Below are 17,658 nucleotides of genomic sequence, written 5' to 3'. Positions count from 1 at the left end.
TTTTTTTTTTTCCATTTGTGTGCCTTCACACAGTTCTTTATACATTGTAGGTTTCTTGAAAGGAAACACTTGTTCTTACTTGCCGTGACATTCCTCCACCCACACCCCTACCCTCCCCACATGATTCATTTCAGCTGCAGGAGCTCAAAGTCATTTCTCGTGTTGTTCTTCACCTATAGATTGTGGTCAGTTGCCACAGCAACCATCGCGTGATTGAAAAATCGCTTTTCTACTTAACTTCTCTCTTTTGAATTTGGAATGAGGAACTGATGGGTCTAGAAGGATTGTTTGTCTTCTAATTAGACTGATGTTTGCTTCCTTGTGAAATTCACTTATTTTTAACTCATTTCTTATATTTGGAAACACGGTTTCTATTCCTTGGATATCCAAGTTATTGTTCATATCTGTTTTCTTCTGAATTCCAAACCAATGAGTTTGAAATCATTCTAAATGTTGCAGAATTTATTTTCAGGAATATTTTATTATGTTTAAAAATATTTCAGGTACATGTGCTGAACGGGCTAGAGATGGAGCTGTGTATAAGCAAAAGAGCAGTAATCAGATGCTACAGAAGTGAATGGACATTTATAGTTCAACAAAGCCCTAAAATTACCTGCACCATACGTATTACTTAGAGTATAAACTATTGCCGTCCTTTCTTCCCCTAAAGTATTTTAGGCCTAATAATAGCTTTGAAACAGCTATGACAAGTTCATTTCAGCACATTAGTAAGAAGTGTTGTTGACAAGTTCAGTAATACTAATTTACTTCCAGTTCTAAAAGTATGACTTTCCAGTTTCCAGTGATTATAGTCTGAATTAAATGAGAGAGCCATATCACGCTTTTAAAGCCTGGGCTGGCTCCAGGCACGACATAGATGCAGGCCTGTTGTACAGGATGAGGATAAAGTATTAGTTGAAATTAAAAACAAGGGCTTCAAACAAGTAGGCCTGGGTTCACATTCTAACTTTGACACTGCCTTAACGCTACGACATTAACAGTTACTTAGCTTTGCTGGGCCTTGTTTTCTCATCTATGAAGTGGAAGTAAGAACATTACAAACTATGCATGTTTAGAACAATAATTAGATGAGATAATAGAGTCCTCAAAGCCTTAAGGGCATGCCAGAGTATCATTTTAACAGCCCCAGCTCACTACTAACAAGAGGTGTCCATTCTTAGTTAAGAAACTGGAGGAAGCACTTTATTCAGCCATCTGAAAAACTAAGTTTCAGCTCTGTCCTGTGTTATCTGAAAAATGTCCTTGTCTGTCTCATTTTTTCCCCATCTATAAAACTAAAGCAGATTTATTCTGATCTGTCTGCTTCACAGATATTGAAGAATAGTTAAGCTAACTATTGAAAGGTAACACAAAAATCAAATAGATTTCTATAGCAACTATAAACTCAGTGTAAACTAAATCTGATATAAATTTGTTATAAGAGTACAGGCCTTTGCAATCTCATCTTTTGTAATAATCTAAAGGTATTGAAATCTTTTGCTGATATAACAAGTGTCTAGAAGCATTGCTTTTCCAAGCAGAAGAAATTGCATTGAGAAAATATCTTACCGGAGCTTATATTATCTTCCTCTTGATGAACTTTTCCGTGAAACAAAAGTTCAAGGCTGTTCTTGAAAAACACACTTCCTGGACAAAGAATTACAAAATGTACCTCTTAGTGTAACTGTCATATTTCACTGATATTAGCCAAAATGCTGAGAAGTGATTGCTGTTATGTTTCAAAACCTCCAGAACGCGCAGTCAGGAAACTTCAAATGTACAAAAATTAAATTTGTGACGAGGGAAACCTGAACTTACAAGTCAGCCATCGGCTCATAGAATTTTAAAGATTTACAGAGCTGTAGAGATGACCTAATTCCTTTTGTCATAGATAAATTATTGATGGTTAAAAGAAAAACAAAATAAAACGAAGAGTAAATATTCAACATTTATTTTTGTCACGTGATGTATTGATTTTTTTCTCTAAAGTAAAAATATAGAGTCTGAGACCCAATTAGTAAGACTGAGAGATCAAAAATGGGTTATGGTGATGTTGAATGAAATAGTTTAGTCTCAAAATTTAAAAAATCGAGAGTTACATGAAAATATTAATTAGCAGAAGTGATAAACTCTTAGCTATTGATAAGGCTCATAAAATGTCTTGCAGGTTTAGATTTTAGAGTCAGTAATAATTATAAACATGAGATGTAGTAGAAGAAAAACACAAAAACGTTTAGAAATGACTAATACAGCAATTCAATGGGATGATCAAGAATGCCAAAATCAGGCATCTAAATTAGTGACTGGTATATCAGAGAGAGTAAATGAATTTCTGAGTTAATATAATCAGTGGAGAAATGTGGAAAAAAGGAAAATAATTGTTTTCTAAATATCAGGGCTTGCAATTGTTCACGTTTCTTTAGTCGTTATTTCAAAACATTAACTTTGTTTCATTATCAATATGAATTATCAGAATTTGAATGCTGGATCTGAGACAGAAAGTCTGTGCTCCTGAAGTCATATCTTAATTAGCTCAGAATTTTAATTTCTTTCCTGGAGAACAAATAATGATATTTATTTCATTTATTCTTTGCAGAAATATTGTCAAATACTACCAAAATAGGTGTGTAAGCAGCCTAGATATTTAGATGTTCTGTGCAGAATTCTATGTGAGGGTGCATGTGTTTGGATATTTTGCATGTCTGTATCTAAAGAATAAGCATCTTCATATTTTTTTTTTTACTTTTTTTCTAGGGCTGTTCTAAAATACAGAATTTTAATAATGTAGTGCCTGAAGGTAGGAACTTGAGCTTTCTCATTGCCTTAATATCAAATAATGGAAATTACACGTGTGTTGTTACATATCCGGAAAATGGACGTACCTTCCATCTCACCAGGACTCTGACTGTGAAGGTGGTAGGTAAGCATGATTTGTGTTAAGTACACACAAGAGAAACATAAGACTCTTATTCTGGCTCTTAATAGTCTATTATACAAAAGTATGTAAACTCTATGAAGAAAAAGACTTGTGGTTTTTTGTTCATTGCCCTATCCCCAGAGCGCTAATCAATTCCATGTACTGGTAAGGATTCAATAACTATAGGCTGGCTGAATAAGTGTGTGAGTGAATGGATGAAGCCAGTTTGGGGAATAAAAATAGAACCAGACATATCTGTGTTCAAATTATATCCCTGTCATTTCTTAGCAATGTAACCTTGATGGAGGCCTCAGCATCCTTATCTCTACTCTGAGACTTCAGCTAGAAGTCCTTACCTATTTGTTAGGTAAAGTTCCCACCCCCAAGAGGTGTGTCACACACCATAACCACCCCCACCCTAAATTAACACTTAGGGTAATTGAGAATTTTAAAAATAATATTCATGCTGTACTAATGGAGTTCAGGCAAGCGACAGACTCAATGACAGGTAGTTAAAAATATTGTCAAAAAGTGTTTTACTTAGATTAAGTAAACTCTATTTTTCTGTGTACTGAAACTGCTATAGCTGTTGCTGAGGTATTTGCCAGCAGTGTTCAACCTTTGCTTTGAGCTGACAGAACAGGGCATGAGAAACGAGGAATGTGGAAAGGGCAATGACATGGCAGAGATGACGGACTCCTGGCAAACCCAGAAATCAATAGAACTGGTATCAGGATATGTGGCTACTGAGAGTAAGACCCAAATACCACTGTGTTCCTTTTGTTAAAAATGAAAGTGTATCTGAGTAATAATTTGTCATACCTGATCTTTTAATACATAGAAACGTTGAGGCCCACTGACGAGAAGTAACCTGTGCAGAGACACTCCTTGAATCAGTGGAAGAATTAATTCTAAATCCAAAAACTCTGTTCAGGGCTTTATCTACTACTCTGATGCCAGATTCAGTGAGAACTACAGAACAAAACAAAACAAACACACACAAAAAAGACTTGAACATAGTGCAAATAAATTCCAATCAATTTTGTAATAACTTCTTTTTTTTTTTAATTGTTGGAGAATCAGTGAGGGTACAAAGAAGCAGTTACACTGCTTGCATTTGTTAGGTAAAGTCCCTCTTATAATTGTGTCCTGCCCTCTAGAGGTGTGTCACACACCGTGACCCACCACCACCCTCCCTCCTTCCCTCTCTTCATTCCCGCATTGCCCACCCCCCATATACTAGCATCAATTGTCCTCATATCAGAATTGAGTACATTGGATCCTTGCTTCTCCATTCTTGTGATGCTTTACTAAGAAGAATGTTTCCACCTCCATCCAGTTAATACAAAAGATAGAAAGTCACCATTTTTTTTAGTGGCTGAATAGTATTTTATAGTGTACAGATACCGCAACTTGTTAATCCATTCCTGGAGTGGTAGGCATTTAGACTGTTTCCACGTTTTGGCAATTGTAAATTGAGCTGCAATAAACAGTCTAGTGCAATGTCCTTATGATAAAATGATTTTTTTTCTTCTGCATAGATGCGCAATAATGGATTTCAGGATCAAATGGGGGATCTAGTTTGAGTTCTTCCAGGGTTCTACATACTTCCTTCCAACAAGGTTGTATTAGTTTGCAGTCCCATGAGCAGAGTAAAAGTGTTCCCTTCCCTCCACATCCATGCCAGCATCTGCAGTTTTGAGACTTTGTAAGGTGGGCCATTCTCACTACAGTTATGTAGTATCTCAGGGTAGTTTTGATTTGCATTTCTCTGATGATCAGGAATAATGAGCATTTTTTCAAATGTTTGTTAGCCATTCATCTGTCTTCTTTAGAGAAGGTTCTATTCATCTTACTTGCCCATTGACATGAAGGATTGCTGGCTCTTTTTTGTTGCTTAATTTGAGTTCTCTGTAGATCCTATTTATCAAGCTTTTGTCCAATACATAATATACAAATATCTTTTGCCATTTTGATGGCTGTTTCTTTGCTTTGGTTGTTGTCTCCTTAATTATACAGAAGCTATTTAGTTTAATTAAGTCCCACTTATTTATTTTTGTTGTAGCAATTGCCAACAGTGTCTTCTTCATAAAGTCTTTCCACAGGCCAATACCTTCAAGTGTTTTCCCCACACTTTCTTTGAGGATTTTTATTGATTCATGCCTTAGATTTAGATCTTTGATCCATCTTGAATCAATTTTAGTGAGTGGAGAAAGGTGTGGGTTCAGTTTCAGTCTTTTACTTGTGTTTATGCAGTTCTTCCAGCACCATTTATTGAATAGGGATTCTTTCCCCCAGTGTAAGTTCTTGTTTGGTTTATCAAAGATCAGGTGGCTCATGGTTTTCTATTTGGTTCTAGATGTCTGTGTCTCTATTTCTGTGCCAATACCATACTGTTTTGGTCACTATGGCCTTGTAGTACAGCATAAAGTCTGGTAGGCTGATGCTTCTGGCTTTGTTTTTATTACTAAGAATTGCCTTAGCTATATGAGTTTTTTATGGTCCCATACAAAACAAAGAATTCTTTTTTCATAATCTTTGAAGTATGATGGTAGTATTCTAATGGGGATTGCACTGAATCTGTAGATTGCTTTGGGAAGTATAGATGTTTTAACAATGTTGATTCTTCCCAACCCTGAGCATGGTATGTTCTTCCATTTGTTAATATCTTCTACTATTTCTTTTCTTAGGGTTTCATAATTTTATTTATAGAGGTCCTTCACCTCTTTTGTTAGGTATATTCCTAGATATTTCATTTTCTTTGATGTTACTGTGAAGGGAATTGTGTCTTTGATTAGTTTCTCATTTGGGCTGTTATTGGAATATACAAAACCTACTGACTTTTTGTACATTGATTTTATATCCTGAGACATTACTGTACTTTTTGATCACTTCCAGGAGTCTTGTGGTTGAGTCTTTGGGGTTCTCTAAGTATAAGATCATATAATCAGCAAAGAGAGAGAGTTTAACTTTCTCTGCCCCCGTTTGGATGCCCTTTATTACCTTCTCTTGCCTAATTGTATTGGCTGTAACTTCCAACACTATGTTGAATAGTAGTGGTGATAGAGGACAACTTTGTCTGGTTCCAGTTCTAAGTGGAAAAGCTTTCAGTTTTATTCCCTATAATATTTGCTGTATATTTATCATAGAAGCATCAATCAGTTTAAGAAATTTGCCACTTATGCCTATATTCTTCAGAGTTCTAATTAGAAAAGGATGCTGAATTTTATCAAATGATTTTTCTGAATCTATTGAGAAGATCACGTGATCTTTGTTTTTGCTTCTGTTGATATGGTGAATAATGTTTATGGACTTGCGTATGTTAAACCAGCCTTGCATTCCTTGGATGAAACCTTCTTGATCATGATGTATGACTTTTTTAATGAGAAACCATAATCTATTGGGTAAGATCTTATTGAGAATTTTTACATCTATATTCATTTGTGAAATTGGTCTGAGGTTCTCATTTTTGGTTGAGTCTTTGCCTGGTTTTGGTATCAGGGTGATGTTTGCTTCACAGAGCATGTTGGTTTAAAAGTCCTTTCTTCTCAATATTTTGGAACAGTTTGGGTATAAGCTCTTCTTTGAAGGTTTTCTAGAATTCTGGTGTGAAGCCATTAGGACCCGGGCTCCTTTTTTGCTGGGAGATTTATTTTATTTTATTATTATATATTTTTTAATCTCAGTGCTTAAAATTGGTCTGTTCAAGAGATCTGTTTCTTCTTGATGATGTCTAGGGAGAGCGTGTGATTCCAAGTGTTGATCCATCTCCTCCACATTATCAAATTCCTGGGCATAGAGTTTCTTATAATATTCAGAGATAATCTCTTGTATCTCTGTGGCATCTATTGTTATTTCCCCTTTATCATTTCTGATTTAGGTTACTAGGGATTTTGCTTTTCTGCTCCTAGTTAGTCTGGCTAAAGGTTTATCTATTTTATTTATTTATTAAAAAAACCAACTTTTGTTAATTTTCTGAATGATTCTTTTCAGTTTCATTAATCTCTGATTTAATTTTGGTTATTTCTTTTCTTCTGCTGGGTTTAGGGTTAGATTGTTCTCTTTAGAATTCCATAAGTTAGTTTGTGAGTATGTTGATGCACTCACTTTTTTTTTTAAAGCATAGGCATCTAGTGCAATAAATTTTTCTCTCAGTACAGCGTCTGCTGTATCCCACAGGTTTTAGCAGCTGTGTCTTCATTGTTGTTATGTTTGTGGAATTTAACAGTTTCCTCTTTATCTCTTCCTGAACCCAACTATCATTCAGCATCAAGTTGTTTAATTTCCATGGCTTTGTGGGGGAATGAATTTTTTTTTGGAGTTGAGTTCCAACAAACTCAATTTATAGCCATGTGGTCTGAGAAGAGACAAGGCATAATTTCTATTCCTTTAATTTTGATGAGGTTTGATTTGTAAACTGGGATGATCTATTTTGGAGTATGTACCATGAACTGATGAGAAAAAAGTATATTCTTTTGCTTTGGGATGGTGTGCTGTGTATATGTTTATTAATCCCATTTGTTTCAGGGTCACATTTAAGTCCTTTGTATCCTTGTTTAGTTTCTGTTTAGAGGATCTGTCCAGTTCTGTCAGACTGGTGTTAAAGTCCCTGGCTATTATGGTGTTATGGGATATCATATTGCTCAGACCTCTCAAAGTCTGTTTCATAAATCTGGGAGCATTTAAGTTAGGTGCATAAATATTTAAAATTGAGATGTCTTCTTGTTGTATTGTTCCTTCAATGTGTATAAAGTTTTCAACTTTGTCTTTCTTTATTATAGTTGCCTTGGACCTGCTTGTATCTGAGAATAAAATTGTGACTCCCTCCTTTCTTCTCATTTCCATTTGCTTGAAATACTGTTTTCCATCCCTTAATCCTGAGTCTTAATTTGTCCTTCAGGGCTAGGTGTGTCTTGTGAAGATAGCATATAGATGGCTTAAGCTTTTTTTATCCAATCAGCCAGTCTGTACCTGTTCAGTGGGGAATTCAATCCATTGACATTTATCGAGAGTATCAAGAAGTATGGTAGAATTGTATTCATCTTGTTATGAGAAAGTCTGATGTGTAATTTTATCCTTTGTGCCATTGTGGAAGCTAAGTTTTGGCCTTTAGCTTCTAGGTATTTAGTTGGTGGTGGTCCATTATGGTGTTCAGTGTTGAGAATAGGTTTCAGTATTTCTTGTAGAGCTGGTCTTGTAGTGGCAAATTTCTTCAGTACTTGTATATCTGCAAAAGATGTGATTTCTCCGTCAATTTTGAAGCTTAGTTTAGCAGGATACAGAATTCTAGGATGAAAATTATTTTGTTTAGAGATGTTGAAGGTCAATGACCATACTCTTCTGTTTTAGTTGAAAAGTCTGCTGTCATCCTAATGGCTCTGCCTCTATAAGTCAGTTGTCACTTATTCCTAGCTACTTGCAAAATTTTCTCCTTTATCTTAACTTTGGACAGGTTCATTACAATGTGTCTTGGAGAAGGCTGTTAGAGTTGAGATGACCCAGAGTTCAAGATCCATCTGAAAGGAGTGTGTTGGGATCTTAGTAAAACTTGGGAAGTTTTCATGTATGATAGTCTCCAGTAGGGCTTCCATGCCTTTGGAATAATCTTATTCCCCTTTAGGTATTCCTATTTTTGATATGTTTGAATGCTTCATGGAGTCTCATAATTCTCTAAGCACCTGCTCTGCTTTCTGTCTCTTCTTTTCTGCCTCTGTAACTACCTGAGTTGACTGAAACACTTTATCCTCTAGCTCTGATGTTCTATTTTCTATTTTCTTCATGGCCTAATCTATTTTTTATACTTTCTACTGCATTTTTACATTCCCTGATTGTCTCCTTCATTTCCTTAAGCTCTGCCATATCCTTTCTATAGTCTACATATTTCTCATTTGACTTTTGGTTCTGTATTTCCATTTTCTGATCCTTTCCCTTTATTGTCTTAATCATCCTCATTTTAAGTTCCCTTTATGTAAAATCCATTAATTCTTTATAGGAAGTATCTACTTTAAAAGCTCACTAGTGGTCCCTTGGAGGAGTTGCTCTATTTTGGTTTTTCATGGGGCCTGAACTTTTCTATTGGTTCATCCTCTTGTGTGCTTTTTTCTTATTCACCTCCTTGCACTCCTTTTTCCTTCTCGCTTCCTCCTTTGCTTCATATTACCTTGTCTTATAGTTTAGATGATTGAAAGGCCTCTTGGTATGGGGCCAAAAGGAGGAGAAAGGTAAAGAGCAAGCAGGGAGACACAAGAGGAAAAGAAAGAAAGATGCATAAAGAAGGAAAGAGTAAAATAAAAGAAAAAAAATAGGAAGGGGAGTAACAGAAAACCTGAAGAATAGGAAGGAAGGAGGTCAAGAAGAGAGAGTGAAAGCAATGCAAGAAATGGTATTGATCAGCACAGTGCTGAGGCCACTCCTGTAATTCAAGGATTTTTGAGGGGCTGGGCTGGGTGGGTTCCTCAAAATCTTGCCCTCCTTACCAGTGTGAGTGAAGCCAGACTCTTTGTCTGCCAAAAATATGAAGACAAAGAAAAGAACAAAAACAAAAAAGAAGGAAAAATTAAGTAGGAATGAAGACAAAATAGGAAAATTCTGCAGTGTGATCATGCCAAAACTCTATTCCTAGAGCAAAAGATAGAAAGATCTCTTAGCCCTCTTGAGTCAGACCACTACTATGGTTTGCCTGCCAGACCACAGCTCTGTCACCCCAGCTTTCAGCAAAAAAAAAAAAAAAGAAAGAAAGAAAGAAAGAAAACAAACACAAAAAAAGAAAGAGTGAAGAAGTAATAACAAAATAAGAATAGATAAAGGAAATTAAAAGTACTGTTGTATCAAATAGAGGAGAGAGAGGTGAGTGGGATAAAGAAAAAAAAGAGAAAGACAAAAAAAGGGGGGAGATATCTTAGCTGTTGCAGAAGCAATTTGTGTGGGAGAGACGAGAAAGGAAGAAGAGTCTCTATCAAAGAGAGAATGTAGAGGAGTGTGATAGGGAGAGAGAAGAGATGAGGCTAAAGTACTGTAACCAAAAAATATAGGATCCCTTGCTATTGATGAAAGTAAAAATGGAAGTTATGAAAAGAAGCAAACAAACAAATTAGCAAAAACCAAAACACATTGATACAAAATAACAAAAAGCTGTAATAACCAATAATAAGCAACCTCAGCAATTAATAAATGAAGGAACAAAAGAAGAAAAAAGGAAAATATATATACTAACAACAAGAATAAGAAAAAGAAAAGAAAAAAGATTAAAAATAATTATATATACATATATAAAAGCATATTTTATATATACATATATATGTATATATAAAGGGGGTCCGACATTAGTAGCAATATACTTCTGTTGCAGTATATTGCCAGAATACCAGGTGGCACTATAGTTTTAGGAGATGGACAACACCATTAGTACTCTCTCTCTAGTTCCCAGGCATAGACCTGTTTCCCAACTTAACTGTCCACAGTGATGGCTTGATTATTTCCTTAGGATTCAGGCCACCAGGCTGGGATCTCAAAGCTCTCCAGAGCCCTTCAGAGCAGGTCTCACTGTGCCCCCAGACAGCAGTTCTCCTGGGGTGCAGGAATCCCTGAGCCTATCACGACAGATCCCAGCAGGCAGAACTCAGAAGGCTGGGTCCCTGTGGGAAGCCCACCCTCATGACCTTCTCAGGACGGTCCCACACAGGCTGCCCTTGGCTGCCAAGACCTGCCAAGCATGGCCCTCTGGGCTGCCACCAAAGTGGTGGCAAGTCTGCTCCACCCAGCTCTCACAACTGGCTGCTGTACCCTGCTGGTCGCTCACTCTTCCAGGCTTTCCCCTCAACCACAGCTTTCACTGAGACTGTCCAGTCCCCTGCAGAGGAGGCAGTGGCTCCCCTGGTAAAAACTTGCCTAGCAAGTCGGAACTCCTCGGCTTCCCTTTCTTACTGCATGCAGCCCCTGGTCACCTTGCTGTGCACCCAGAGCCACAGGTCCAGGCAAGGACTCCCGCCAGGCACAGCCCAGCTTTCTTCTGTTCCTCAGTAGTAGTAGGAGCTGTAGGCTGAACCCTCTTTCTGGTCCTCCATCTTGCTCCGTTCCCTTATCATCACTTCTTATTTTCTAAATAATGCCAAGTTGCAGATTAGTTTTGATTAAAAAACAACATATTTTATGCTAAGCATGCATAGGTATTAGAAGTCAAAAAGTAATCTAATCTATTTATGTTGGAAAATTGTTTCTAATATGTATCCCTAAATCCATCCATTTTTGCGAAGTTGGGAGCAAGTGTACTTGGTCAGAGATATATATAGAAAAGTTGACAGATGCATATGGGAGTTGGGAGGTTCTTTTCAACTTTCAAACAACACAAGTTTGCTTTTTAAAGCGGCAAAATATTGAGTATATGTCAGAGGTGGATGCTTTAAAGGGTATCCATACAGTTCATGTGCAATTTAAAATAGACAACTATTTATTCCTCATAATCAAACCATAATGTGAGTTTTAATTATCCTCATTTTAATAGTTTTTCAAAAATGAAGTAAGAACTCAGGTTCATATGGTTAATATATGCCAAAGTCAGGGTTGGAACCTAGTCATTAAATATTTGGAGCCTACACTCTTAAATGCCAGGTTAAAAAAGACCCTTTCAGGTATTTTTATTTTAATTTAAGAATACGGACTTTTATAAAGAGCACAAGTCTCCATAAATGAACATTCATCTGATAACTACACACCAGGTAGACTAATTAGGGCTTGCATTAAAATGGTAATTTTGAGTTTTCCACTTATCTATTCATTTATTTAATACTTTAGACTTTGGACATATTGAGGAGAAATACAGAGAGAAGGAGCATTTGATTAAGACAGGAAAATGACCAATCATTATGTAGCCTAAGAAGTTTATCTCACATAAGCTTTAGAAAGCAAGGGCATTAGTTATACAATCTTTCCTGACACACAGATGACACTCAATAGGTCTTATTTGCTTCTTTGTAAAGGAAAAACAGTATTTCTATGCTCTGTCACCAAATATGTAGCTTCCTTATACCAAGCAATTCTGCATTATTCTGAGGACACCAACTGTATGCTCTCCAGTTTAATTCAATTTGACACAAACTGCCCAGAGCCAGGGCAGTGCTTGGGCCCACAAGTTCATCCCACTCCCCGCTTCAGATGCCACGTGGGTCCCGAGGTTACCCACACTTCTGTCTGACTTGGCTATAGACTGAGGGTTCCCACCACTTCCTCCTCAGTTTCCATGATGTGCTGGAATGGCTCACAAAACTGAGGGAAACACTTGGCTTATACTTAGCAGTTTATTGTAAGGGATATGAAAAAGGGTGAAAGCGTCCCGAGTGCAGGAGTGTTTCATCCCTCTGCCGCTGAAGAGCCCCAGCTTCCCTGCATCTGGATGTCTTCCCTAACCCGGGAGCTCTCCTGAAGGTTCCGTTACAGGCGTGATGAGTAAATCATTGGCTATTACTGATCAATTCAATATTTGCCCTTTCTCCCCTCCCTGCAAGATTGGGGGGATGGCTGGAAGTCCCAGCCCTTGAATCTTGCTTGGTCTTTCTGGCCACCAGCCTTCATCCTGAAGCTATATGGGGACCTTACCACCAGTCATCTCATTAGCATATGAAAACACTCCACTCATTACTCCAGAGATTCTAAGGATTTTAAAAGCTCATATGCTGGGAATTTGGGACTAAGACCAAATACTATAACAAAAGATGTTCCTATTATCCATATCACTCAGGAAATTACAAAGGTTTTAGCAGCCTGTGTCAAAAACTGGGAGTAGAGGCCAAATTTATATTTCCTGTTATATCGTGCTTTTTTTGTTTTAAATGACAGAATGTATATTGAACTATGGGCCGTGTTATGAAGAATTGTCAAACTAGGGCAGGGAATTGTTCACAGAGGAGCAGATTGTGGAATAAGGCTGCCTAATTTAATAGTATCTTCTTTTTTCATTTCCTCTCTACCACAGGCTCTCCAAAACATGCAATGCCCCCCCAAATTCATTCACCCAATGATCATGTGGTCTATGAAAAAGAACCAGGTAATTACAGTTGAATCTCTGAATTTCATTTAGCTTCTCTTAATTACAAGGAAGAAAATATCAGTTAAGCTAGTGGAAAAGAATAGGAGACTATTGTAAAGAAACACATGGATTGAAACTGAAATATTTTCAGAAACCAAGACAACTTTGCCGGGTGTCGTGGCGGGCACCTGTAGTGTCAGCTACTCGGGGGCTGAGGCAAGAGAATCAATTAAGCTCAAGAGTTTGAGGCTGCTGTGAGCTGTGACACTACAGCATTCTACTGAGGGCGACATAGTGAGAGTCTGTCTCAAAAAGAAAAAAAAAAGAAACCAAGACAACGAACTCTAGGAATCAGCTACTACTTCATCAGTCTCGTGGGCAGCTCTGAAAATGTTTGCTCCCCTTGGTCCTCCCATCACAGTCTTCCTCGGTTGATTAGGTGTGCTTAGGTTGCAACGTAAGCATAAGCTTCTACTCCACTGTTAAAGGGCGAGCACTCGAGCTTGGAGGCAGGACTGAGTGCATAACAGATAGCACCTGATGGAACTGGTGTACCACTTGAATGTTGAATACGGCTCTCTGGGTCTCCTTTTAGATTTCATAATTTTTCATTTTTAGACAGAAGTCATTTGTAACTGATCAAGTAAGGGATACCTAGGGATAACTAGTTGTTCTGATTCAAGCTCCTACAGAAAACCATAGAACATTTTCACATTTTCCACATTATATCCTTTATAAGTCCATTCCAAACCCAATGAGATATGTCATCCTGAATAACAACAGAATGGTTCTCCATTAAAAAAAAAAATGTGTAATCAGTAATGAATAAAAGACTCAAATCTGGGAATACTAGTGCCATCATACCCCTAGTACTGCATTGGGGAACCATATATGTACTCGGGAAGCAAAGGAAGTTAGATTTTTTATAAAGGCAAAGTGAGGACTGTTTCATAAGTTGTTTTTGAATAATTAATAACAAGGGTAGTACCAATCCAATATTGAATGAGCAATTGCTGGGCAGACATCCTCACAGAAATACTCTTTGTGTGAGTTTACAATTGCCATTGTACAAGGTCATAGTTTCCAGAGAGGCCTTGTAGTGATTTTTGTAAGAGGTATTGTCCATGGGAACCCCCTTTGTACGGCCTCCTGACTGACCCTATTCTGTTAAGCTTTCGCACAAATGACTCCATTTTGATTCTGGTCACTTTCACAGAGGTATAAAGGTGCATTTGTTTAAAATGTGCTAAAGATAACAGGCAGTTATCAACATAGGTTCAGAACAACAATACTAAAAAAAAAAAAAGAAAAATTAAGGTAAGTTGGTAAATGTGATTTACCCAGAAATAGAAACAGTAAGAGATCTGGCAATCTCAAATGAGCTGAATTTCCTAGAATTAGATGGAGTTTTGTGTAATAATATGAACATTTGTCTTGCTGTTCTGGGTATACCTTTATTAGTCACCTAAATGTGTTTTGTCTATCGGTCATATTGTACGTACAAAGTCATTCTCAAATTTATGTTCTTTTATCTTTCTTAGCGACAGGAGGGGAGGACTTAAGAACCATGCATTGGAAGGAGGCTGGAGTATGAACAGTCAGTCAGATAAACCTAAATTCAAATTAGGGTGATGATATAATTTATCATCCAAACCCAAACCCTTTTTGAAAGTGGAAAGAGTCAATAGAAATGGGGAACCAGGATAAAGCAGTCATTTAACAGAACTCTGGGCAAACTGAAATGGAAGGTCAGTCTAGGTTACATCCTGGCTTGACCCTTTGTAACAATTTTACCAAGAAATGTCATTTAACATATGTAAGCTTCAGCTTTCACATTTATAAAATAGGAATTTAAAATACGTCTCCTAGTGTTTTCTTCAGATTAAGTAAGACCCCTGACAGGTGTAAATTTGCAGCACAAAAAGTTGTGCAAAGTTCTCGGTGATGTGTCACCACTGCATCCACTGCTGCTGTTATTATGCCCATTTTCTGCCTAAGGAAAAATCTCAGAAAAATAATATTGAATTTGGTATTGGGAAATTGTATTCAAATTTACTAACTGCACACTGCTAGCTTGAGCATTTTGAGACAGGAAGCCCTCAGCCAGATCTCTCAGTAGTGGTTTACCCCCTTTTCCCTGGGCTAGGAAACAAAGCTTTGGAGAACCTTTCTTGGTCACCCCGTGTTTGTGAGGGCGATGACAAAGCAAGAGAGGAGTATGGAGGTTTAGGGACAAAGGGATATTGTCAGAGCGTTTTCAGAAATACTGTCACTTTAAACATATTTAGATTGAACTAAAAATGGTCACTCTGGGAAATTTATATAAAGTTGATGCCCTTCCTCTCTTGGTTTTGTTTGTTTTAGGATGAAATAAGGCACATCGCCTTATGGTAGTGCACTAGAGAATTACTCCTAAGTAGGATTTTAGGAAACTGTAAATTTTATAGCTTCAATTTAGCCATAGAGTATAAACCAACATAGCCATGTGAGGGTTACAGCATAAATTAACTTTGCTTTTTCTTTTTTCTTTTTTTTTTTAGGTGAAGAGCTACTCATCCCCTGTAAAGTCTATTTTAGTTTCCTGAAGGACTCTCGCAATGAGGTTTGGTGGACCATTGATGGAAAAAAGCCAGATGACATCTCTGCTGATGTAACCATTAATGAAAGGTATCATGGGGCAGGCAAGGGGGGTGACTAACCTTTGATTTTCAGTCTAATGAACTCTGAGGTGTAATACTCAATGGGACTAAATATCCTCATTTTGGCTTATCATTAACAAAAATTAACAAGATGGGCAAATTTTTGGTAACTGCATCCCCAAATCGTGTGAACTCTACTGTTACTGAACTCACAGTCTAAAGAGCAGAGGCCCCAGTCAAGAGTTAAGTTAGAATGTCCTGGGGCTGGACACCTTCCTTCACCACAGTCTGTCCGTAGGGCATGTGTCCTATTTTCTTATGCCCAGCAAGATTCACACATTTATAATGCCCATGTGGAAGTAAAAGAAATAAATGTCTTCCCTGAATGAAAAGGCCACAGTGTAAGGTGTTGGATACACACCGTGAGCCTGGAGCACAGCAGTGTTCCTCTATTTCTCAGTCCTGTGTATTTGTGCTCCAAATAATTATATTTACTTTCCTGTATTGTAGTGAGCGTGTAATTTCTGTCTTCTTTCTCCTCTTTCTTCATTTATATAATCTAGATGTTACATTTATAATTCATGACTTTTTAAGTATTGGTTAAATATGCATATTTATGTTTAAATTTTAAAGAATGGACAGAAATATAGTTCACTCTTAATATAACAACCCAAGTCCTATTATTCCTAACTAATCTGTTTTTTTTAAGGAGATTAGCGGAAAGGAAAGTGTGGGGCTTTGAAGACAGAAGCTTCCTCTGTAAATGAAGCTTACCATTACCAAAGAGCAATCTTGGTTTGCTGTAACAATTAATAAAAATTCACAGGTGATCAACTATGTGAGGAAGTAGTCCCAAGACCTTAAGCTTTATCACCTATGTGCAAATGAAACTTAAGCTACTTGAATTTCTAGAATTCAAAACATACATATGTCCTGTTAGTAAGCTCAGACTTTGTGCAGAAATTACAAAATTTCTACTTTGCTTAAGTTACTTAAGTCTCTAACAGGTGCATTTTATAGGAGTAACAGTGATAGAGCAGACATTTCAATACAATGAGAGCAATATGATTGGGAAGTATTGGCTGTTAGGAGAGGATTTAATAGAGGATTTAGACAGTTTTAGGGGATTAAGTAGTGCTTCTCTGATGAAAAAAGTAATTTCTATATAAAGATTTGAAGAACAGAAATTAGCTAGATAAGCAAATGGAAAGAATGTTCCTGGCAAAAGGGGTATCATATACAAAGGTCTGGAGGTCAATGAAGTGGACAGTATTTAAAGGCGCAAAGGGGGCTTCCTGAAATTGGAATGCTTTTGCAGAAAAAAATTGACGAAAGATGCACGGAGGCTCAGAGGGAAAGTTATTATTTTAGGAATTCTGGACATCACGCTTCCCATCCTCACAATGATAATAAATGAACAAGTAGGAAAGTCACCTTGTTCCTCCTTGCTGCTAATAAAACACATCCTGGGTGATCCCAGGTGAGCAGTGGAGTGAAGCTTTGGCTGCACCAATCCGAGCTCTTAACCAAACTCTCATGACTGATGCTAAGCTAATCAAAAGGAGAACCTGGCTGGCAGGCAGCTGGAGGAGTGATAGTTTTTCTGCTTTTAGCCAAATAGTTCAGAAGGATTTAAAATCATGATCTTGGACCCAAAATACTCACTGAGATTTGAATATATTTAGTTCCACAAATTTACTTGTTCTGAGCAGTTTCCTCTTTAGGAAACTGTTAGGATTTAACCATGAGATTTCAGAATTTTGAGCAAAATATTCTACCTGTGTTTACAATCCAAGTTTTGAGAAGCACTGAAATGCATCAGCTATTCCCATGGGATGATCATAATGGCCTACATTAATATTTCTTAAGCATTGTTCTAATATTTATGCACTAACACATTCAATTCTCAGAGTCCTCGAGTAAGTTAATCCACCTAATGCGCTATGGGGCATTACTACCTCCTTTCTCACAAAAGAGGAACCCAAGACATAGAAAAATTAATTACCACACCCAACAGATATAGTCAGTACATGGCAAAAACCTGCTCCAAAACCCAAATGGGCCTGGCTCCAGAAGCTTCT

At 37.3% G+C, this 17,658-nt stretch overlaps 1 protein-coding gene across 3 annotated transcripts in view; it reads left to right on the top strand.

The window, feature by feature from the left end:
- Nucleotides 1–17,658, top strand: part of IL1RAP (interleukin 1 receptor accessory protein) — a 138,995-nt gene that overhangs the window by 97,817 nt on the left and 23,520 nt on the right. For all 3 annotated transcript variants that reach the window (XM_023514833.1, XM_023514834.1, XM_023514835.1), the window contains 3 exons: nucleotides 2,755–2,920; nucleotides 12,885–12,956; nucleotides 15,479–15,605. In XM_023514833.1, the coding sequence (XP_023370601.1) occupies nucleotides 2,755–2,920; nucleotides 12,885–12,956; nucleotides 15,479–15,605 (365 nt within the window). The remainder of the gene's footprint in view (nucleotides 1–2,754; nucleotides 2,921–12,884; nucleotides 12,957–15,478; nucleotides 15,606–17,658) is intronic.

This window comes from Otolemur garnettii, unplaced genomic scaffold (genome assembly GCF_000181295.1).
Source record: "Otolemur garnettii isolate 467f Iridium unplaced genomic scaffold, OtoGar3 scaffold00060, whole genome shotgun sequence".
Lineage (NCBI taxonomy): Eukaryota > Metazoa > Chordata > Mammalia > Primates > Galagidae > Otolemur > Otolemur garnettii.
Note: the sequence above shows the minus strand (reverse complement) of the source record. Positions and strands in the feature narration are given on the sequence as shown.